The 24,353-nt window shown below is 36.4% G+C and overlaps 1 protein-coding gene across 1 annotated transcript in view; it reads right to left on the reverse strand.

Annotated features, from left to right (window-relative positions):
- LOC137633155 (uncharacterized) overlaps window positions 1-24,353 on the reverse strand; it is a 619,863-nt gene that overhangs the window by 197,734 nt on the left and 397,776 nt on the right. Inside the window, exons 11-12 of the mRNA XM_068365313.1 lie at window positions 22,748-23,195; window positions 15,555-21,443 (exon numbers count right to left, since the gene is read on the reverse strand). Coding sequence (XP_068221414.1) covers window positions 15,555-21,443; window positions 22,748-23,195 — 6,337 coding nt within the window. The remainder of the gene's footprint in view (window positions 1-15,554; window positions 21,444-22,747; window positions 23,196-24,353) is intronic.

Genomic DNA, 24,353 nt, shown 5'->3' on the forward strand with positions numbered 1-24,353 from the left:
AGAGAGAGAAGAGGAAGGAGAGAGAGAGAGAAGAGAGAGAGAGACTAATTAGCTATATTAAAATTCTTGACAAATTATACTGGTAGGCTTTCACACACACACACAGGAGAGAGAGAGAGAGAGAGAGAGAGAGAGAGGAGAGAGAGAGAGAGGAGAGAGAGAGAGTTTTCAGAAAATATTGTATATCAAAAGACCATGGCATACTATAAACGAAGAAAATACAGATAAATTTAATATACGAAAATACTGTTATTCAAATAGGATCTTGTCCAAATGACTTCCATATAACCTTTACAGTTATGAGGACAGGACTCTTGCAAGAGGTTACCATTAAGTGGGTGATGAGACGCTTCGTTAAAAAATGGTTCATTACTATAAGCCTCCTTAGTGGAGCTAACCCTAATCTCCGTAGAATTGGGTCTACAAAAACGAATAAAAACACACAATGCTATCTCGGAAAGTGAAGAAACAACGCCATTATACAAAGGAACAGCCAAAATAATAACTGCTTTAGCGTCAGCTCTATTCTTAATAACAATGTTTATAGTTCTTACCGAAGATAATATCGTCAAGCATGACCACCATGTGGCCTTGTGCATGCTAAGCGAACATCGTCCGTCCTTGGCGTAGGCTAAATCAGTTTTCCGTTGTACCGTTACTAATACTACTATACTACAACTAATTCTAAACCGTCATCCCACGCTAACTGGACACATCGTGACTCGCCGCAGCTGATGGCAATATTTATAATTTCCCTCGCATGAAGCAGAAATTTCTCTTTCGCATAAGTAACCATTTGTGGGGTCCACCAGCCGCGTAGCTCAATGATTTAAAACATTTATAGTTTGAAGTAATAAATAATCGATAAGTGAGCACATATACAGCTCGGAGAAAATAGCTTAAAGATTTGTCAAAGCTACGCTTGACGGCTACACCGTCCGCGTAGCTCAATGATTTAATACAATAACACCATCTATAGATTGAAATAAATAACTGAAAAGCAAACACATATACGGCTCAGTAAAAATAGCTTTTAAGATTTCTATAAGTTACAATCGAGAGGCATGAGACTATTCCGCGTGATGTAAGAGCAAGAACCGTTAAAAGTTAAGGGGAAAAAAACGGAACTGAAGTAACTGCTACATAGCTTCATATTTATTGGGCATTTCTACCATTTAAACCATTGGGTGAATCGACAAACGGAAAAGTCGATCAATATCATGAGTGTGATGTGGTAACATAAGAAACCCTAATAATAATGCGAAAAGCTTTTTCCCCAGCAATAAACTTGGGTTTCCAATCCATTACACTCTATCCCTATTACTCTACTCACCCTGAGGCTGTATAAATCTCTCTCTCTCTCTCTCTCTCTCCCTCTCTCCTCTCTCTCCTCTCTCTCTCTCTCTCTCTCTCATAAAAAACTAATGTTTAAACTAAATCGCTCTACCCAAGAGCAAATGGAGTCTCCCCGGACTGACTAAAAGACTTTGAGACATTCAAAATTCTTTTAACTCTCTCTCTCTCTCTCTCTCTCTCTCTCTCTCTCTCTCTCCTCAATTCCAAGAGAAAAAAGCCCCCAGAACGTGATTTGGATTTTCTATTGATGGACACGAAGACAGAAATCCCGCTAGGCAAGACCAACAAGGTTATATTATCAGATACCAACAACGATGGAGGAGTGAAATAGAGGCATAGTGAGGGAGGTCGGCATTTTGTAAGTTGTCTTGTGGTCTAAGATAAGTGGTTGATATTGAGTTATTACTGTCTATCGATTCCTCTGGGTTATGATTTTTTAAAAACGATCTTTATATTCTTTTAATATCTGTGGATAGACTGTACCCTGATTTACGACCCTTTACATCCCAAATGCAATGCGCATGTTTTATTGCAAAGAATTAAAAAAATTGCAATATGCTAGTTTTATTAGAAAAAAAAATCAACAAACAGGCATGTCTGTAAGAACGGCTTTGAGGGATTTATAGAAAAAGTTCTAACATTTTCATCATATTTGAAATAAAACTATATCTATGAATAGAATTCCAATATTTTAAACAATTAATGATTTAGTAAGTAACATTAAAAGTACATTTCCTCCACATGTAAATCAACTTTGTGTACTTTAAACTATAAATGAGAAAGAGTGCACACTGAGTTCAAGGATGACAAAGGTGAAACCAGTACTGGACCAGGCAGGTAGGTAGGTAGCAAGCAATTAGATCTAGGCGTCTGAATCCCGTTACTCAGGTGACCAGTTCCCAGATCAGTTTAGAACTCTTTCCTTGTCAGGCAACCCCTTCAGAAGATCAGCGGTGGGGGGAGGAGGGAGAGGGTGGCTCGGTTCAGTTCATGTTCTATTAGCATCAAACCAAGATTTCAGTTCTTCTACGATTTCTTGCGAGTTCAGCTACCTTCTCTACATCGCTATTTTCCCTGTTGGAGTCTGGGTTTATAGCATCCTGCTTTTCCAAGTAGGGTTGTAGCTTAGCTAGTAGTAGTAATAATAATAATGATGAGGAAATCTACCCCGTCTTCGTCTTCAGTTTTCCTTGGTTAGTACAAATGCATACCTTTTATGAAAGTGGTCAATCACGTTCCAATGCCAAGTTGCTAAGTTCAACATTTTCTACCGTCAACCGTCTAGTTTCCTATTCATATCGTGGCAGGGTCAAATATTATAAACAAAATAAGCTGATATACTCATGTTGAAAGTCTCTCTCTCTCTCTCTCTCTCTCTCTCTCTCTCCTCTCTCTCTCTCTCTCTCTCTATTGTATATATATATATATATATATATATATATATATATATATATATATATATATATATTATATATATATATATATATATATATACACACTATATATTTCTTTTCGGTAGCACTTGGCTTCCCCCATCACTCAGGTAGGGAAAAAGGGTGGTCATACCCGGTGAGAGTGGTGGGTGTGTGCTTATCTATCTAAATATTTAATCATCATTTATGACGGGTGGAGTACACTAGTGCATAAATATAATTTATATATATATATATATATATATATATATATATATATATATATATATAATTTACATTTACATACATATACACACGTACGTATTTGTAAAATTCCTCTTTATGAACTTTTACAACAATACATCAAATCGAAACCACTATGAATTGCAAATGCAGCCATCATACGCACGTACAGATGGAACATCGAATGTCCAATGTATCATATAGCTGATAAAGTTAAAATTCCTATTTTTCCTAATCTATTATTCAATCATACGGAAAAGATTTTGGCTTCAATTGAATTTTCTTTCTCTATTTGTAATAAAAAAGACAGTATCTTAAACACATTCAATTACGACCAAATCTAATGGCCCAACTTTAATTAAACAGCCAAAGTAATAACTTCTTTAGTATCAGCACTAGTGTTAATAATAATGTTTATAGTTCCTACCGAAGGAACTATTGATATTTGCCGTCTACTGCACATGCATATGAATGAACACGTCCTAAGTAAATCCTTGGCTTCCTCCGCCTCCGACACCCCTCTAATTAAGTCCTGTTCTTCCTATTTCTTCCTTTCCCTTTTATTTACTCTCTTCCTATTCCTGTCATTAGTGTTCTTCTAATATCAATTACATTGGTCTTTCGTTGAGTTGGTGTTTTTATCTCTTGTTCGATATCAAATCTCTCTCTCTCTCTCCTCTCCTCTCTCTCTCTCTCTCTCTCCTCTCTCTCTCTCTCTCGTGTATATATATACATATATAATTATATATACATACATAAATACATATGCATATATACATACATATATATACATACATATATACATACATATATATACATATATACATACATATATATACATATATACATACATACATACATATATATACATTCATACATACATACACACACACAGATATATATATATATATATATATATTATATATATATATATATATATATACACACACAAACAGATTCAACGGAAATGAACATGGACACGATAATGAATGAACAGTTACTTTATTTTTTTTTTCTTTTTAGCTGCATGATTACGTCTTGGAATCTCTGGACTGCTGACTTGAACATAAACAAAAAAAAAAATCAAATAACAGTAAACGAGAAGCAATTTGATATCAAGAATAAAAGGAAGCGGGGAGAAAATGAAGGTGTAGTATTACGAAGAACAAAAAATAGTAGTTGATTCAGAAGGTGATTTTAAGAGCAAAGGTTCCGTACGAGGGCCAAAGGCCAAAAGAAGAAAAAATGTCATTGGTACAGAGTATGATGGGTAAGTGTGGCATTTACGGTATTTGTTTGTCCAAGCTCAAACAGTAATGAAACATTACTAGTAGAAATTAGTAATGAAATATATTACTTGTAGAAATAAATTATTTTCTTCTCAAAACTAAAATGGCAATGAAATATCACTAGAAGAATTAATTTAGGGTACTTTCTTGTCCAAGCTCAGATAGTAATGAAATATATCACAAGAAGAAATAAATTTAGGGTATTTTCTTGTCCAAGCTCTGATAGTATTGAAATATATCACTAGTAGAAATAAATTTAGGGTATCTCCGAGCTTAAATAGTAATGAAACATTACTAGTAGAAATAAACTTAAGGTACTTTCTTGACCAAGCTCAGATAGTAATGAAATATATCACTAGAAGAAATAAATTTATGGTATTTGTTTCTCCAAGCTCAAATAGTAATGAAACATTACTAGTAGAAATAAACTTAGGGTACTCTCTTGTCCAAGCTCAAATAGTATTGAAATATATCACTAGCAGAAATAAATAAATGCTAAAAAAATACCTTCCTGAATAAAAAGGCACAAGAGACCTTGTGCGTTAGTGAGATATTATGAATTATTATCTATTCATTTCGTAAAGTCAGAAGGAAGAGGCTTATTTCATGTCCTCATCTAGTCCAAGTCTACTGGAGAAAACAAGAGAATAGCCGATATAAATCAGCAGAGTATAATCCTGATAGAAATAGACAGACTATTTTCCAGATAGTGAAAACATAACAGGATTCGACAATACGAAAGCATTGAGAAAGTTAAAAATTGCTTACGTTTATGTGAACTTCACGAAAATGTAGTCTGAATTGCAATATTGTTGATGTTATTATTATTATTACTTGCTAAACTACAACCCTGGTTGGAAAAGCAGGATGCTATAAGCCCAGGGGCTCCAACAGGGAAAATAAAGAGGAAATAACAGATTAATTGATTACATCATCTCCTTAAATCGATCATCTACAGGTTAAGCTGCTTTCTATACACTGGAAACAATACTTGATCAGACTAAAATATAACTATAACAATACACATCGGTAAAAGCTCAACGCACACAACAATGGGGTCCAAACAATGAAATTTATCTCGTTCCAAAGGATAATTCATTAAGACAAAAACAACGGAGGATCATTGTGCAGAAAAGAAAAGAAAAAAAAAAAAGAAAAAAAGACTGAGCGTTTCCTGGACACTTTCCAGGAATTCAATGCGAACCGAGGATCTTGTCAGTCGCAGAAAACTCTGCTGAAAAATCCTATTATTATTATCATTATAAGCTAAGCTACAACCCTAGTGAAAAAAAAAGCAAGATGTTATATAATTATGCCCAAGGGCTCCAACAGGGAAAAATAACCTAGTGAGGAAAGGAAACAAGGAAATAAATAAACTAAGTAATGAACGATCAAAATATTTTAAGAGCAGTAACAATACTAAATTAGATCTTTCATAAATAAACTTTAAAACTTATAAAAATTCAACAAACACGATTAAGCATTGGGAAATTTAAACGTAAGATGATGGACAAAGATAAAGGATAAATTTCCCCTTATGGAAAAATTATAAATTTTAATCAACAAAGATAAGAATATTAGTTCTATTCAAGCGGTTGATTGCAACTACGACGCAATACGGTTTACCACAGAATCGGCGAGAGTATTGTGGTCGCTTCTTGGAAGAAACCACTTCGAAGTCTCATATATTGTGGGCATTGGCTTGCATGAAAACAGCAATGCACTTTAATTCCGTCTTGCCGAGCATACCATTAATACTAACTCACAGTGTGTTTAAACGTAGGTTTGATAATCTCTGGCGAGGGTAGATTCTACAAATTCTATAAAACAATTATGCCTATTTAATGAATTTTCTAATGATTTCTTTAAATTTACTTCGTAGTGCCAAGAGGTCACACCAACGCTAGTTTCTTTCCTATAATTTCTGATAATAAAAAAAAAATGTGTCGCAGAAGTTATCAGAAGAAAAGATATACCTGAAAAAATACTACAATAATGACAAACTAATTTCACATTATCTAACAAAAAATGACAACTCGGATATATAAAAAACAGACAATTAACGACAAATTGATTTCCTTATTTCAACAGATGAAAGGAAATAAAAAATCCAATTAAGACACGGAGATGAGACAATCGTTATAAAATGATCTAAACTTTCCGACAGATGGCAGCCATAAATCGAGCTTTCTTTTTCTTCCTCTCTAATGTCTCTCTCTTTAATCTCAACGACCTGAGAACGCCCGTCTGTCTGTCTGTCTGTCTCTATCTCTCACTCTCTTCATCAGTGTTTAAAATGACCCACGAGGCCGCTATACAAAACCAGCAGCATCCCAGAGACGAGAGGGGGAAGTAGGTGGTAGAGTGGTACTAGCTATGCTAGCCACCACTACCAACCAGCCACAATCAATAAGATTTCCCGCGGTGAGTACAAACCTGGGAGAGAGGGAGGGGAAAGATATGGAGGATAATGTTGGGGACAGAACTCCCCTCATCTATTCCAAAGTACAATTACCTATGTGATTGCTGACTAACTTAATTATAATCAACTGGAGGTGCAACGCAGTTCCAGACCCGTGGCAAGTTACGTAACGGCTCAATGATCGTGGTGATAGTACCAGTCACGGGCTGGTTGACGTCAGGTCTAAATATGAAGATTTCCAATAGACTTGATTGCATAGAAGAATAATATGGATATATTTCTAACTTTCTTGATATAAATATAATTTTTCAACCACACGTGCAAAGCAATGTCAGTTTCACGTGGGATGAAAACAAATGAACACGTAATAATAAAATCAATCAACAATATTATTATTATTATTAAAAGCTAAGCTACAACCCAAGTTGGAAAAGCAGAATGCTATAAGCCCAGAGGCCCCAACAGGGAAAATAGCCCAGTGAGGAATGGAAATAAGGAAATAAAATATTTTAAGAATAGTAACCAACATTAAAATAAATATTTCCTATATAAACTATAAAAACTTTAACAAAACAAGAGGAAGAGAAACTAGATAGAACAGTGTGCCCAAGTGTACCCTCAAGCAAGAGAACTCTAACCCAAGACAGTGGAAGACCATGGTACAGGGGCTATGGCACTACCCAAGACTAGAGAACAATGGTTTGATTTTGGAGTGTCCTTCTCCTAGAATAGCTGCTTACCATAGCTAAAGAGTCTCTTCTACTCTTAACAAGAGGAAAGTAGCCACTGAACAATAACATAGCAGTAGTTAACCCCTTGATACCAATATCTCTGGCTTGATGCCTCAAGGTGAAAATAGTCACAACAATACGAAAGATTATTGTAACGTGTAGCTAAGAAGTAAATCGCGTGGCTGATACAAGCAATTGGAATAAATAATATGCAAATTATCAACTACCACGTGGCGATATATTTATATATATAAAAAACCATGTTCTTACTCAACACTCACTCTCTAAGTTCAGCATGACTTAAGCAACGCGGCCTATAATTAATCAATATTGAGTCACGTTGCATGATAACGATGAAAATCATGATAAACTTATTCAAGATTAACAAGAATATAAACTAATGATTTCCTAAAAAGTGCAATCACACACACATGACTATTTTTATAGCAAAGTTACGAATCAAGTCACTAATCCTAACATTAACTAAAAAAAAAAATCCGTGAATATATAAACAAAATATCATAAAAAAAAAACTATGGTTATTACTAGGGATATCTGAATTTCTAGGCTACGTCTGATATATAATTACTCATGGAAGATATTCAAGGGCCCTAGTGAACTCCCTTCCGGGGAAAAAAACAACAACAACTGGGAAGTAAAGAATAGTGTAAAAACAAAAACAAACTTCAAACTTGTACATATTGAGTAAATATGAACTATGTGACGCAATTTCTGTTAACGCGTTAGAACTTAAGAACGAACACCGACTGAATATGATTACAATACATACTAAGATCATTCCACATTCTCTATTATCAGTAATGGAGAAGTACTAAACACCAATAAATAACTAAAATATAAACACAATCCAAACAAGAGCAAATACACACTGGCACGTGAACCAACACTTCTGGCCAAACTCAAAAGGGAAACTACACCGACTCACCAAACCCGCAAGTCTCTCTCTCTCTCTCTCTCTCTCTCTCTCTCTCTCTCTCTCTCTCTCCACACCCACTTTCAAAAGAAATCAAAAGGAGCATCAGTCTGCGAGCTGAAACTACTACATGTGGTATCCCACAAGACACGTGTGTAGTTTAATCCGACTAAGGATATATGGGAAGAATCTTATCACTTATCATGTATATATGAAAAACTAAAGATAATAATGAAAAAAAAATAATATAAAAAAATGTAGCAAATAAATAATTGACAACGTTTCTACATCTCAACCAAGATTTATATCTAACTAGTCACGCGACCCGTCAAAAATGACGGGCTAATTATTTAAACATGCACACATACAGATTTAACCTTCCCCACCCCTTTCCTAACTACAACCCCTCTCACCAGGGTACGACTACTCCCTCACCCCTCTCCCGAGGGACGAGAGGAGACCAAGTAGTTATATGTCTGACAATAACGCTGGGCGTGGCCGGAAAGAAATACTGTATGCATATATATATATATATATATATATATATATATATATATATATATATATATATATATATATATATATATATATATATATATATATATATATATATATATATATATATGCAGAAGAACCACGGGGAAAATGAAAATACGAAGTATACGATTAAGTCCTGACTAGTTTCGTGATACTTCTCTATATGTATGTTCGTACGTTTACTTTCCCTATAAAATGTAAAGAAACCTATCTCAATAAATCAGTCCTCTGAAGAAGTATCACGAAACTAGTCAGGACTTAATCGTATATTTCGTATTTTCATTTTCCCTGTGGTTCTTCTGCATCTGAGCATCACGTTTTCCTGTGATTTTTACGCACACACACACACACACACACACACATATATATATATATATATATATATATATATATATATATATATAGAGAGAGAGAGAGAGAGAGAGAGAGAGAGAGAGAGAGAGAGAGAGAGAGAGAGAGAGAGAGAGACTTGCTATATTATATATGGGAGATGAAAATTATAGGCATAATACAATATGGAATGTAATCTCACTATAAAATTAACATATCCTGCAGGCTAGTAATTTCTTATAATTGCATACAAACGCATTTACCATCTTTTATGTATTTTATATGGTACGCTACTTTACTGAAATCGCCCCCTTGGTTAATCGAATAGCCAAAAGGCGTGAACCATACGTGTGAAGGAACAAGCTCAAGTAGGTGGCTAGTGTCGTAGGGCCAGGCTGGTGCTGAGTGCTCTCGCCATCTGTCAGTTTAGCCCGGCCCGTGAGTGTGGTAATACACATTCATATACTCATTTTTTTTCTCTGAACATTCATGTAGAATTTACTTTTTTATTATTATTTATTGATGATTTTTATTTATAAAAAGTTTAGGTTAAATAATATAGAGGAATAAGACATATTAACGAAATTATTTCATAATACGACCATAGCAATAAAAAAAATAATAGGTTCTAAGGCACTCCCATCTACCAATGACAAACTGTATCCCCTAAATTTCACTTTATTAAAATAAGCGAAGTAGTGAAGCATCGTCGTATTATTCAACACTATAATAAAGCCTAAATTGGAAGTTTGGTTGCACCCCCCCCCAAAAAAAAATGACTGCAAAACGCTTGATGTCACTTTTTAAACCCTTTCCCCAATGTCATAGGCCACAAAAGTTAACATCCACAGTTGATAAATCCCTCCAAGATAGTTACAATCCCCCTTAAATGCGTTTCCCTGATGACAAAACCTATAGCTACTGTTTACGCACATTACATGGTAAATATATACTCTAGCCTCGAACGCTACTTATAGTTTTCTCTATGCACACCTACATTACATATTAGAATACACTCATTATGCATACATACACACACACACACACACACATATATATATATATATATATATATATATATATATATATATATATATATATATATATATATATATATATATGTACGTGTGTATATATACATATATGAACACATTCTTGTTCAGTACCTAAAACGGCAAATATAAAAATGAACTAACCATTCATATGCCATATCCCTCAACATGTCTCAAATATCCTAAATGATCACCAAAGAACCAGCCAATAAAAATGATCAAACCAGAAATTCTCTAACAACAACAGAAAAAGTACAGCCGAAGGTCAGGTCATGACACCACGGGTCGAAAACCAGTCCACGCTGTGCCAGGTGCGTTGAGTAATAAGAATCTAATCAGTGCTGGGCACCAATGAATAGAGGTCAGGTGGGGGATGGGGGGGGTGGTTGGTACGAGTAAAGAAGACTAGGGTCAACGACAAAGGTTGACCGCACTGTGCATAATCAACTGAGAAATCTATTGTCTTGGAAGCTTTTGCAACACACAGACTCCGGACGTTTCTAAATGCCTGACAACAGCGTGTAGGCCTAAGCCAAGATTCAATAGTGTTATCACCCTAGTACTATTATTACGGTAACTCACGCACTATTCATATTTAAATTTCTGGCCTATCTATAAGTAACATTAATCAAATATTCGGCAACACTCTCATCAAATATAGTATGTCCACTGGATTATCGTTCATTAGCAACGTATTACACAATTCAGATTAATGAACATTCATAAAAACCACATTGAATGACATTAAACATTCGATGAAAAAAAATGCAAAATTATTCGGTGCACTTATCAAATTAGTGACATTTGCAGCCGGCAGTCAATTGAAATAATTCGGGATATATCATTGCAGCTGCACTCTGCAAAATCGGTGCCAAAACGGCTGTCTTATTAGAGTCCTCACCAAACAAACGACGTTTTCACTAAACGTTGCCACAGAGCGAGGTACGCGAGTGCTGAGTTCCAAGCTTGGTCACTGACGTAGCCACACTAAAGCTGCTGCTATCACCTCACTTCGCCTTTAGGTCGCGTTAGCTCGGGTTGCCACGTTCGCAATTAATTGCATTTGTACGTTTTGCAACATTTCGCTGTTTAATCTTCGCAACAATGTTTCTATCCTCATATGAATCTTTATCATTGAATTGACTATATTAAGATGAGCCTCCAAAACGGCATAAATAATTATCAAATAATGATCATATCCCGCAACTCGACGGGTCATCTCCGGTGGCCGGTCGCCAAGAAGCAAACCCTTGTTGGGGGAGACTAGACTGACCGTGCTTAAATCTAATTAAGTTCAAAGCTTAAAGTAACATATTTTATAATTGATCGTGACTTAAAATTTCGTAATTCGTCTTCAACTGAAGAGTTTATTCATGAGAAATGATGTCATTTACGTGAATCTGTTCTCCTATTCACAAGCGTGGCGGCTTGACTTGCATCGATCTAGCAGACTACATTACAGCGTTGCCAGAGGACCGATGTTTTTTTCTTTTTAATATTTAAGGCGCCAACCTTTAACTACTCTTATGCTCACGATTTTAAGAATTTGTTTTAATTTTAGATTGAAAGGGCGTTTCTTCTACCGTTATAATAAAACAAAAGCTAAGAGGGATTCTGAAGAACCTAAGTGCAGTGAATTAAATGAATTACACTAGATATCTCTTCAATAACTATTGAATCTCACACTAAGTTGATTTTTAGCGCCAGTCTTCAATGGCGGAAGTACTCTTACTTCCTGGCTGAAAGAATTGAAAAGTAACCCATGTGAAAATAGACTTGGTGTTAATAAAGGAATTATTATAGATTATAAAATCTAGTAAAAGATATGCCATTAGAGAAGCAGCAAGCAATTAGGCAGCGAACGAAGCTTTGCTTGTGAAAATCATGTGAAAAGTGACCCTCACATTTAGATAAAAAGTCAAACGTACATTTATTATTATTATTATCGTTACTAGCTAAGCTACAAGCCTAGTTTGAAAAGCAAAAGCTCCAATAGGAAAAATAGCCCAGTGAGGAAAGGAAATGGATAAACTATATGAGGAAAAAAATATCAATAAAATATTCTAAAAACAGTAACAATATCATAAATAATCTATCATATATAAACTATAAAAAGACTTATGTCACCCTGTTCAACATGAAAAAATTTGCTGCAACTTTGAACTTTTGCTATTGTAAAAGAATATTTTTAAATTCAGTGAAAACTGACTACAAATTTGACTTTTAGAACCTTGCAATTCATCCATCAGGAGATTTAGGAATTTGAAAGAAACATTTCCAATCAGCAAGAGCAATAAGTCTCTCCCAGGTCTCTCCAACTCTCCCATTTTGCAAAATGACCAAAAAAAAAGTAAAAGCAAAAAAAAAAAATAGAAATTATTCTGCAATGCTAAATTTAAAATCATAAGAAAAATGTACCTTTATATAAGTAAAAGTGGTTAAACCACACTAGATTATTCTCATTCACACTTAACTTTCCAAAATGTTCCCTAACTATGGTTAGCCAGGTTAAGGTCAAAGGCCGCTCATGAATAGCAGGGGTAAAGGGACAGTGACATTGCCCTATCGAGCAGGACAATGCCCAAGTCCCCTCTCCACCAAGCTAGAGCCAAGGAGGGCAGCGCAATGGCTACTGATGACTCAGCAGATAGACCTACAGGCTCTCCAAAACTACCATCCTTAGCTCACAGGTTGCAGACACTACAAGAAAATATAGAGCTTGAGAGCTAAGGAGGGTCAGGCAATGGCTGCTGATGACTCAGCAGATAGGCCTATAGACTCCCCAAAAGACCCCATCCTTAGCTCACATGGATGGGGAGGTTGCAGATACTATAAGAAAATCTAGAGCTTGAGATAGACTCTAACCTCAGTTTGGCAGATTGTCAGGAAGGAATGTTTCCAAAGGGCCACCACAACCTTATGTCTGCCAGGGTATAAGTGAGTAGTGCAATATGTACAGTCCTTTATTGACCCTTTTAAGTCTAATCAGAGTGATAACGAGGTTAATGAGCCTTTAGAAATTACTTAAAGTAAAGCAGACAGTAAGAATAGAAAGGTGGATTTTGATGCAAGTGACAGTGAAACAGAGAACTTGTGTCAAAGATTATGGACAAATATGACTAAGAAACAAGAATACAATCCTGATTACAGCTGTATATATAAATGTGGAAAACACAGGTGATAGATTGAATATGGTACTGTACTTTGATCTATATTACTGTGCTTCTTTCTTGTAATGTTTGAGTGAAAATCAAGTGATTACTGTGACTATATTCATAATGGTGTGAAGTACAAAATTTCTAACAGAATAAGTTACATGACTTTTGATAAGGAGGGAAAACAAACTCCTGTATGAATAATTCTGAAGTACTTGAGCCTCACTTGCAAACTATTACAGCAAGGACTGGATATACCTTTCTTCAAGGTAGAACTTACAGATATTAAAACACTTCCCTCTGCCAGTCAGAAGCTATTTTTATATCACTAATATTCACAAAATTGAGAAGGGGGTGAACAAGAAGACCACAATTTGATCTACACATTAACAAGATATATAAAATACACAAGAGCTGCGAAGGAGCTGAACAAGTAGACCACATTTTGATCTACATATTAACAAAAAGGATAAAAGCAAAATACTTGAGAAAAGATCTAGGGGTATATGCTGACGAAGAAAATTAGTAAGGATCTTCAAAACAGGCCACCATAGGAACCAAAAACGTGTGAAAATATAAATAAGAACTTTTCTGATACCTAAATTGTGGCTGTCAGATTGGCTTTCAAAAACAAAAATATGTACTGTATAGATAAAAAGAGGCATATTTGACAAAAATTGTCGAGTACTTTAGATCCTGAACATCCCTCGTTTGTAAAACGTTTTTCAAAGATGGTGGGAAATCTTTAAATCAAAGTGCTATGAAAACCCAGATGATAAATCACGACATACACTGGACTGTATGTTAAAATGTCACCTTCAATAAGATCACGATCTAAGAAAAATAAAGGATACTATACAACCCCAGATGATAAAATCAAGACATACAAGACATTATTTTAAAATGTCACTTTCACTAAGTTCAAAATAAAAAAAATATAACTCCTATCTAGACGAACATTTCCCACAAATCACTTTTTCAACCATACTATATTCTTTAACTATAAAATGAGAAAGAATCCCACCTTTTCATAAATGTTCAAGTCCATCTACAGAGCAATGGCTCTTACACTAAAACTCTCTATTCTAGATTCCATAATCATAAATAACAAAGTGTTGTAGCAGAGCTAAAAGATGTTTACAAATTACCCTTAACAGTATTATTCTGCAATAAAGGACCAATACCATAATATCTAGGTTGTATTGACTAATGATTTTTAAATCAAACTTTAAACCAAGTTTGAAAATGAAGTTGAAACCCACTCTTAATTACAATTGATCCTATTTTACCCTCAGTTTATATTTTTATCCTTTATATTCAAATAGTTATTGTATTCTCTTCATATAGAAGTATTAAAAATTACAAATAGTGTAAAGACTCATTATCTTTGGAAGAAGGACTAGTGTTTTCTGGTGAAACTAGTAAGATGATTAAGGAAAATGAAGACAGAAAACAATTATAATGGAATATTTGTATGAGTAACTTATCCTTGGAAGAAGTGCTTCATATATAGAGTCAGCCTACAATACAACAGTACAGTATTCTGTAGAGATGTTCAAGGCAATAATTGTGCTATGTTTGTCTTGGAAACTAACTAAATTTATTTCATGTTTGTCAGATACGATTGCCTACTATATATAAACACTGTAACATTTTCATGCCAATTTGTGTTTTGCAAAGGTCTTACAGTTTTAGATTATTAAAGAATCTGCAAAGATCTAAACTATATTATTCTGAATGTTAAACATACATCACAAGAATAACAAGGCTAAAAGTACTGTACTAGGTTGTCAGACTAGATTGTCTATTCAAGCAAAATGTTCAAACTTACACTCAAGCTGGGCTAGTGGCATTTGGAAAGAATTTCTAATCTATGAATAGATTTACATTCATAGATAACAGACATATTAATAAATTTACTCTTACTGATTTCAGATACCTGTGATACAATTTAAAGCAAAAAACACCTTGAACATAATGAACAATACAAAAGACAAAAATTAATACACTGAAAAGTAGTCCTAAAACAGATAAAGACATGGAAATTACAAAAGAAAGTGTGCCACCTTATAAATAAAAAATCTCTTACATACCTGATGCTGGAACAACATCTGGCACAGGCTGAGGAGTGACACTTGTAAGGGCATCATAAGTATCTTCTGGTGCTGGGGATGATGACGAAGAAGCAGTAGGCTGTTCTTGTTCTTCTTGATCCTCTTCCTCATTTTGAGGCCTCCCTCCTGCCCCCAAGGAACTGGCTATGTCCTCATCGCCGTCCGCTGAAGAAGGATGTTGCTGCAGCGGGCGGGGAGAGGCTAGGCCGTGAGCGAGGGGGAGCGTAGGACTCTCCTGGTCCTGACACTGCTCCTCGCATTCCGTCTCGGGTGAAGGTGGGAGGCCGTCGGCTAAAAAAGACTGGTTCTGGAAATTTTGGTGAATAGGCTGTGGCAGAGGCTGCCTAAAGCGTACAGTCTGGTTGGGTTTCTTAAACTTTTCTTCATTTTCATCCCATTCATAGCCTTCTAAACAAGTGAGACCTCTTCGTGTCCTCTCAAGAGTTTCTGAATTTTGTACACTAGATCCTCGGTAATGATTTGGACCAACACGTCCTTCTCTATAGTCTACTGTATACTCGTCTAACTGAAGTTGTTTTAATCTTTGATGACTTGATTCTTCAGGAACTTGGGAAGGGTAATTTGGCACACTTAACCTAGCTGGAGGACGACTCTCTCCATTAATTCCATCTCCAGGCCGGCGGGGTCTATTTTCATCCAAGGTCTCAAGAGATCGAGTGTGTCTTAGAGATGCACGTCGAAGTTGCTCCCGCCACTGACTGTCATCTTCCCAATCCTGTCCTTCTTGTATAGCAGCATGATCTTGATTATATGGATAGGGACTTTCATGGGGAACTCCCTGTTCACTTGTGTTCATCATGTCATGAGGACTTCGTGTATCATGATAACTAATTCGACTTGCTGAACTTTCTCGACTTACAAGACTGTCTCTGCTACCAACTGGATATGGTGGTATAGGAGACACTGGAAGAGGAGATGTGGCATAGGGGGATGTAGCACCTGGTGGAACACTTCCACTACTTTGTAAACTACTAACTGAAGTACGCTGATTGTTAACTGAAGATAAAGGGCTTCGTTGAGAGGTAATTACTGAAGGTGGAGATGGATTCAATGTTGCAGAGCTACCATGTCCTTTTCTCATTCCAAGTGGTGCTGAAGTTGCAATTTGTGGTACACCTGGTTTCACCAAATTGGAAACCTGAGATAAAGGTTTAGCAGGGACTGGTCTCGGATCTGGTGGAACTGCTGTAGTGTTATTTACAAAAGGACGGGATGGATCATCCAACAGACCTTCTAATGATCTAGTTCTTCTATGACCAACGACCGATGATGAAGAAGGACCATCAGATTTAATTGAAAGGCCATAAGGAAAGACATTTTTAGCATCCAGCTCAGGATCTGGGGTGTATGCTCGTCGTTTCATTTTCCTTAGGGTATCAGAATCATACACATTTCGTTCATCCGGTGATGAAACAGTCTTTCCTTCCAAAAATTCTACGGAAGTCTTCAATTCATGTGCCAATCTTTCCCGCCGTTGATCAAATTCCGAGGCACTTGTTATCTGATTAACTTTGCGACCAATGTCTTGTCTCTTATTAGCTTCCAAATCTCGTTGATTATTCAACTGATAGGAGCGTATACGAGGAGTGCCTACAAGGCCATCAGCAAATGATGGACTTTCATCTCTAATTACATCCGAATAATAGTAAGGAGCTGACCGTGGACTTGTTTCACTGCCAACTGATGCATTAGAAGCTCCTCTCATATGTACAGGTCCAATGTTTCCACCACCTGCAGATAAGATGCTAGAAGTAGGACTAACTACGACACCCCTTGATGAGACTTCTGAACTAGTACGTTGATGGCTAATGTTAAGTGGGGAGATTGGACTATGAATACCCCGTAAGGCATCAATCATAGGAGAACCTGTTGCTTCTGAATTAGTAGGTGTATTCTGCGCTGATGACTTTCTAAGCAAAGATGCCCTGTGTGCTGAAATACTCTGATTAATGGCTGTTTCACTTTGTTCTGTATAAGGATCAGGAGACTTAGGTCTCGAACCAGTTGAATTTGATCTTTCTCTTTCCATTTGCATGAAAAGTTTTGAGTTTGATGGGACATTAGTATATTCTCTAGGCCCTTGCCTACCAGAATTCTGATAAGTATTGAAATTTGGCCGTGCATTATGTTGGAAACCATCATTAACATATGGATTTTCATGCTTTGTCGAGCTAAACGATGAGTCTAAATTACTCTGTACAGAAGTGGCGTGATCTGGAGCTGACTTTGGGCGAGCAGATGGTTCATGCTTATCTCCGGGGAGGAGAATATCTTCACTACACTGAGGAAATGGTTTTCTCCTTTCTCTCTGTAATATTTTATCTGGTTCAGCCATATTACAATCTTCAGGATATGCTGCAGAAGCTGGATACCTGTCCTCAGATCTGAGAATAAAGCTTTCCTCATCATTAAGACTTCCCAAGGTTTCCTCAAACACAGGTCTTCTCTTCAGTTTATCAAGTAGAAGAGATGATGAATCATTCTGATCATACATTCTTTTATCTTTAACTATTGGACAATTAGGAAGGTCTTCTCTAACATTATCATGATTAATCCTCAACGATCTCGAAGAACTAAGTGCATTAAGTAAATGGGCAGGGGGATCTGGAGTTTCAAGGTTTTCAAAATCAAAGTTTTTGGCTTTTGGACCTGCTGTGTCTAAATCATCCATAGGTGGAGGGCTTAAAGGTATTGGAGGCGGGGGCACCAAGTCAGAATCTGACGAGTCTTGGGCATCAGGGTCACTCGAGGGCTCGGCTCCACTCAGATAATATGATGCGGGTCTAAACGTGTCCGACAAACTGAAACGAGGGTTGCGGGGTGGTTCTAAACTATCTAAATCTTTGGATGCTTCATCATCAGCATCTGAGGAAGCATTTGACTGAGATTTGTCCATCTTACTAATAGAGGAATTCAAAATATCCGATGGGTATTTTCTGTCTGAGGAATATTCAGATTTAAAATCACTTGGTTTATCTGGAATCTTTGGTTTTTCTTCTTTTTCGGAATTTGGAACTTCCATGTATATGGCTTCATAATGAGACTGCCCTTTATATATGTACTCATAATGCTGGGGTTCATCCTTGTCACCTATTTCGTAATATCTTGGAGACTCTGGAACAAACATGTCATTGTTGATTTTACTCAAATCAAGTCGTGGGGCAATCGACGCATTCATTGCTAGAACAGATGCATTAGTTGATGTTGTATCACCGCTCATTTCAATGTAAGTATGTTCTTCATATTCTGTTTTAGCAAAAACATCAGGATAAACAGGTTCTGGTGTTGGCAGATGCTTGCTACTCAAACTACTACACGAACTACCAGGACCAAGGGTGCCAGACCCATGACTCAATTTCTTGGGTGGACTCATTGGAAGGTAATTCTCTTCAGCATAAGGCTGTTGCATAGGTCCATGAAATTCATTAGGAGCATAAAAGGGAGGGGGAGGTGCATCTTCTTCTGGTGGCTTGTCTAAGTCAATAACTAATGACTCGTTATGGTTTACATGCGCTGCATTCTGCTTCCTTCTGTCAATACTTAAAGTGGCATCCATCCATCTTGGTTCGTCTCCTCCACTATCTGTTTCCCCATCAACTTTCAGACTCTCTTGAAGGGAGTCTGATAAACTTAATCTTAAATACCCAGGAGTCATTACAACATCCATTTCTCCCCTCAAAGTTGGTTTCTTTGGCGGTCTAGGGGGTGGCACAAGCGGTAATGGATCCTTCTTGCCATCTGCCGATTTCCTAAGGTCAGCTAAAACAGAAGTTGTCGGTGATATAGTTACTTTTTCTCCGGTGTTACCATATATATCTTCACAAGGGTCTTCTTCACTAGAACTCTCATTTGAAAGCATCTCCGAATCACTGTGAAATTTCCTCCTCGATGAATCTCTATTCATATTGACTCTCTCCATGTGTTCAATCGACCTTTCCTCAAAATTCTTCAAAAGAGCTTTGACAGACCTTGTTTGAGTTGGCTTTTTCATAAGAGGTGGTTTCACATTACTAATTGGCCTTGCTGAATTCCTTTCCTCTTCAGGTTTAGTATCTTCATCAAATAAAAACTTTCTTATATTGGTTCGACTTAACCTTGAGTCCATTATATCTTGAGGGCTTCTTAATTCTCTGCATTCCATGCCTGATGTCTCAACAGAAGGCATATATCTGTGATTCAATGGTGAAGTATCATCTGACAGTGGTGACCCACAAATTTCTTCTCTCTTTTTGTAGTCTGAAACATTTTTCACTTGTGCTTCTTGTGCAGTTACAACCGTTGATTCTGATGTAGCAAATTCTGCTTTAAGAGGAGACACAAGAGCCTCAGAACTTTTAATCTGCGGAGATATAGGCTTTAAAGGCTCCTTGAGAGGTTCTTTGTGCTTAGTGTTGGAAAAGTCATTGAAACAAGTAGCTTCTTCCATTGAATTTTCCAATCTATGTTTTGATCCTACATGTTTTGAATGGGATGCAAAATAAATTTCACAATCATTAACTGAATTTTCTGAGGTATCTAACATTTTTCCCGTAAATTTCTTTATTCTATCTTGCACAAGATTTGCATGACTTTGAGTTTGCTGATCTGTTTCATGAACCATTTTGGGACTTTCTAATGAAGGCAATGTAGATGACGATTTTCTCAACGAATTAGAAATGTTTTTCAAGTTGCTTTCTGAAGATGATTCACGATTGTTTTCTGGAGTTATGTACTCATAGCTATACTCTTTCACTACTTTAGATTCATCAACTCTTGATTTGGAGTCTCCCCTTATTCCCCCCCAAGATCTATCAAACTTATCAGGACTCCAACTTTCTGGTCGTCTTCCCACTCGATCCCCACCACGCCTTCGCACTGAATTTGAATTTTCTTCACTACCATCCCTACCATCATGACTCCATACTGAACCTCCCTGATTACTTTTCTTGTCCTCTCGGCAAACAGGTAACTCGGCACGGAGTGTATCATAACCACTATCCGAATATTTTCCAGTTGAAGTTGTATCATCTTGCATCCCTACACGGTGTGATGTGTGAGAATTAAGGCTATCTATTTTATGAGCAATATGGGAATCATATGAGGCATAACCAGCAGAGCTTTCAAAGCTTTGGAACTCTTTACTACCTTCTAGAGGCATACTGGAGTTCCTACTGGGATCAAAATAAACATTTCTGTTGTCGTGAATCTGCATTGGTTTTCCCGCACTATGATTTGTCTGAGAAGAAGCATGAGTATCAGTAGACATATTAAGATCTTTGTGTAACATATGGTCGAATGAGCTGTCAATACTTTTTTCCTCCTCATATTTATCACTTACTGCAGGTAGCTGAACATCTGAAACGTAATAAGGGTCTCTTGTTGCATAATAGCGATCATTGTAAACAAAATTCTGTTCAAAGTTTCTTGGAGCACTCAAAGGCTGTTCTATTTTGTTTTGCTGATGGTCAAATCTTTTAATTTCTTCATATCCATCATGATTTTCTATAAATACAGGTTCTGCTCTCTGGCTTAACGTTCTTTCATTTAATGAATTTTCTGTAGGAGCACTGTTATTAGCGTCTCGTAATCTATTCTCTCTCACTTCACTAACAACATTTATATTGACATAATCCGGGGACGATGACTGTAATTTTTGTGGAGCATAGAGGTCTCTTTGGTGATCTTCATTACTATCACCCTTAGGAACTTCATTTATCTCTTGAGAAGGATCATAACCTTCTACCCATGAAGAACCTTTGGTTTCAGAAAGATGTGCAGTTCGACGGCCTTCACGAGTCGTTAATTCTACACTACTCCTCCGGGAACTGCGTCTAGTTCTCTTGCGGGTTTCACGCTCTCCCAGCAAATCTGTGGGCCATACTCAAGTCAGCGAGACAATTGTGGCATATTAGTCTTCTTTGTTAGTAGAGCTTCATGCGTATGATTTTATAAAGGCAAGGGAAAATTTATGCCGTAACAAGAGTACCATGGTTGCTTTTAATTTACTTTACATGCTTATGTTACCTTCTCAGCCACGTTTCACATTTCCAGTAGTGGAACTGCAAATGTTCAAGAAACAGCCTTTGTAAAGCTTGTGTAGCAGGAATTTCCAGTCCATGCATCAGCAAAGGACATATCTTAGAACTATCTAACCCAACAAAATAAGAAGCAAGAGTTTAACATGCTGTTTTTATTGACCTAAAACATTAACTACTGGAAAACCATTACAGTATTTTAATGGTTATTGCCGAGGTTAATTATCAAAAATCAGTAATGCAATGTTATACTGTACAGTACTTTATCCTAAACAGCATCTACAAATTATCCCCGATATATTTGTTAGTTGTAATAGTTAACAGATATTTTATTACTTGGGAACAGTCCTATAAACCAGAACGCTGTACATGCAAAATGTTTTAAGTTTGGAACAAATGTAAATAACACCTAGAATTTTCAGCAAAACATCACTGAAACATATTAAAACACCTTTGTTAGATCTACAATACATAACTGCAGAATCAGTAAGAGTAAGTTCCGAGATAGAATATGCAACTGATTAGCATACAAACTTACATGTAATAGTCCTTTACAAATTGAGAGAAATCTAAGGCACAGATGTACCAAATACCACCAAATGCCCAAAGCAACCACAAATTGCAAATGTAAAGAGAAATAAAGTTCTACATTACAAGTGTTAGTTAAGCAAACAATAAACAAATAGCACAGATACAATTTATATGATAACGTACTTATACCACAAATCCTATTTGCCATTAAAAGTTATAGAGTAGAGGAGACTTACATTAAAATTCCTTTAAGGTTTTCAAAAAGTACATGAAGAACAACATAAATTAGCATTACAGTAAGCACAGACATAATGTGTGTATGGTCAACTTCGTTCAAGTACACAACAATCATTATCAAGATATCTTAATAATGTGTTGGAAAGTTAAAAAATATGGCACTTCTTTTCAGGATATGAGGTACAAGTTTAAAATACAAGAAGTAAACAAAAATTCAAGAGTAAATCAAAGACAAATACAACACAATAATTCATTATCCATGACATTATACATTATTTTACATTATCTGTAACATTTAAACTGGACAGCAAAGTACTTGTTGAACTACTACTAAATAGAATATTAGAAAACAAGGTAATCTGTACTCACCCTCTTCATCAGACGAGTAACTGTTGTACCTCGAAGCAGAGGTCGAACGCCTGGAGTCACCTCCACTGATATGTCTAGTTCGGGAGGCTTCCCTTCTACCTTCACGTCTTTTACTGCTACCTCCGCTGTCTGAGCCTGGTTGCGAGGAGCCCCCTTGGGGGGCAGGCCGCTCGTTAGGTATTCGAGAAGACGGATAATCGGGAGACTGACTGGGATGGCTTTGTAACGCAGATGCTCGATAATTCGAATGTTCCCCGGGCATCCATCCTTCTTGGGTAATTCCCCCTCTACCCGACACAGGGGTAGGAGAATACTGATGGGGAAGTCCCCCCACAGCACCTTGCGATCCTTTCTGAACAAATTCTGCGCCACTGAGGAGGCTTTGCGAATGAGAGTGACCATGCACTCCTTTAGTTCTTGCTTCCTGAGTCACAAGTTCATTCAAAACCTGCAATTCAAAAGACTTGATAAAAACATTAAAATTTATCTAAATCTTCAAGCTTAAAGTTCATGTTTACCTTAAGATAATGAACACCTTATCTGTAGTAAAATTCTAAATCTATGACAAGATATAACCAATGGGAAGCTGCATGGTAAAATACATTAAGTTATATTTTGGTGAAAATTTTAACAAAAGATGAAGACATTATAGCATAATCAGGGTAAAATATAAAATAAAAAAATCTATGAAAGATATGAATTGAACAGTGAAAATATAAAACAAAGGGAAATTAACTATATGAAAGCAGAATCTTTATTACCATTTGATACAACAATCATTAAAAGTACAGCAGTTTATACAAAATCTACTATCATAATGAAATGTAAGGAATCTTTTTGTTTTATTACTTGAATGATAATCTTTATACAATTGTGCCCACTCCAAAAGTAAATTTTAAGATTCCCTTTTCCATTCATACAGATCTACCACTCGTCTCAATTCAAAATTTTCTGTGCTTAACCAATACACAGTAAAGTACCGGCAATTAGTAACATGAAAAAAGATAACATATAACACATTAAACAACAAAATCTTCTCACTGATTACATTGAAAAGCTGCTACTTCTGTACAAAACACAGCAAGAAATAGACAATAAGGAACGGTGGTTTTTGACGAATCTCCCGGCTGTTTCCACATCCCTACAGATCACCAGCCAGCTCTCCAACCACCCCCTCTCTCTTTCTCTCCCTCTCTCCATCTATGTAAATTGGTGCATTTCCAAAATTATCTTTGCTTCTATATAAATTGGTGTATTTCCAACATTTCTCTTTCTCTCTTGGATATGAAGGTGGCCATATAGTGACTTTGAAGCAGGGAATAAGTCTATCACGAGAGTGTAAATGTCACAGAGCTCTTAGCAGCAACATGAGCGTAGGAGGGGCCCCCGCTCATATACTACCACGTTTAGGATGGGAGGAAACCTTTATACAGTAAACTCGCCTTGAATTTTACCTAAATGGTGGAGTGGAACTATTTAGAATAATTTTCCAATACAATTTTTGAAATACACCAATTTATACAGAAACATAGAGGGTGAAAGAAAGACAAGAGATAGAGGGCAAAGAAGTGGATCAGAGTTGGAGAAAGGAGGCAAGCTAGTGACC

Source organism: Palaemon carinicauda, chromosome 42 (assembly GCF_036898095.1).
Source record: "Palaemon carinicauda isolate YSFRI2023 chromosome 42, ASM3689809v2, whole genome shotgun sequence".
NCBI lineage: Eukaryota > Metazoa > Arthropoda > Malacostraca > Decapoda > Palaemonidae > Palaemon > Palaemon carinicauda.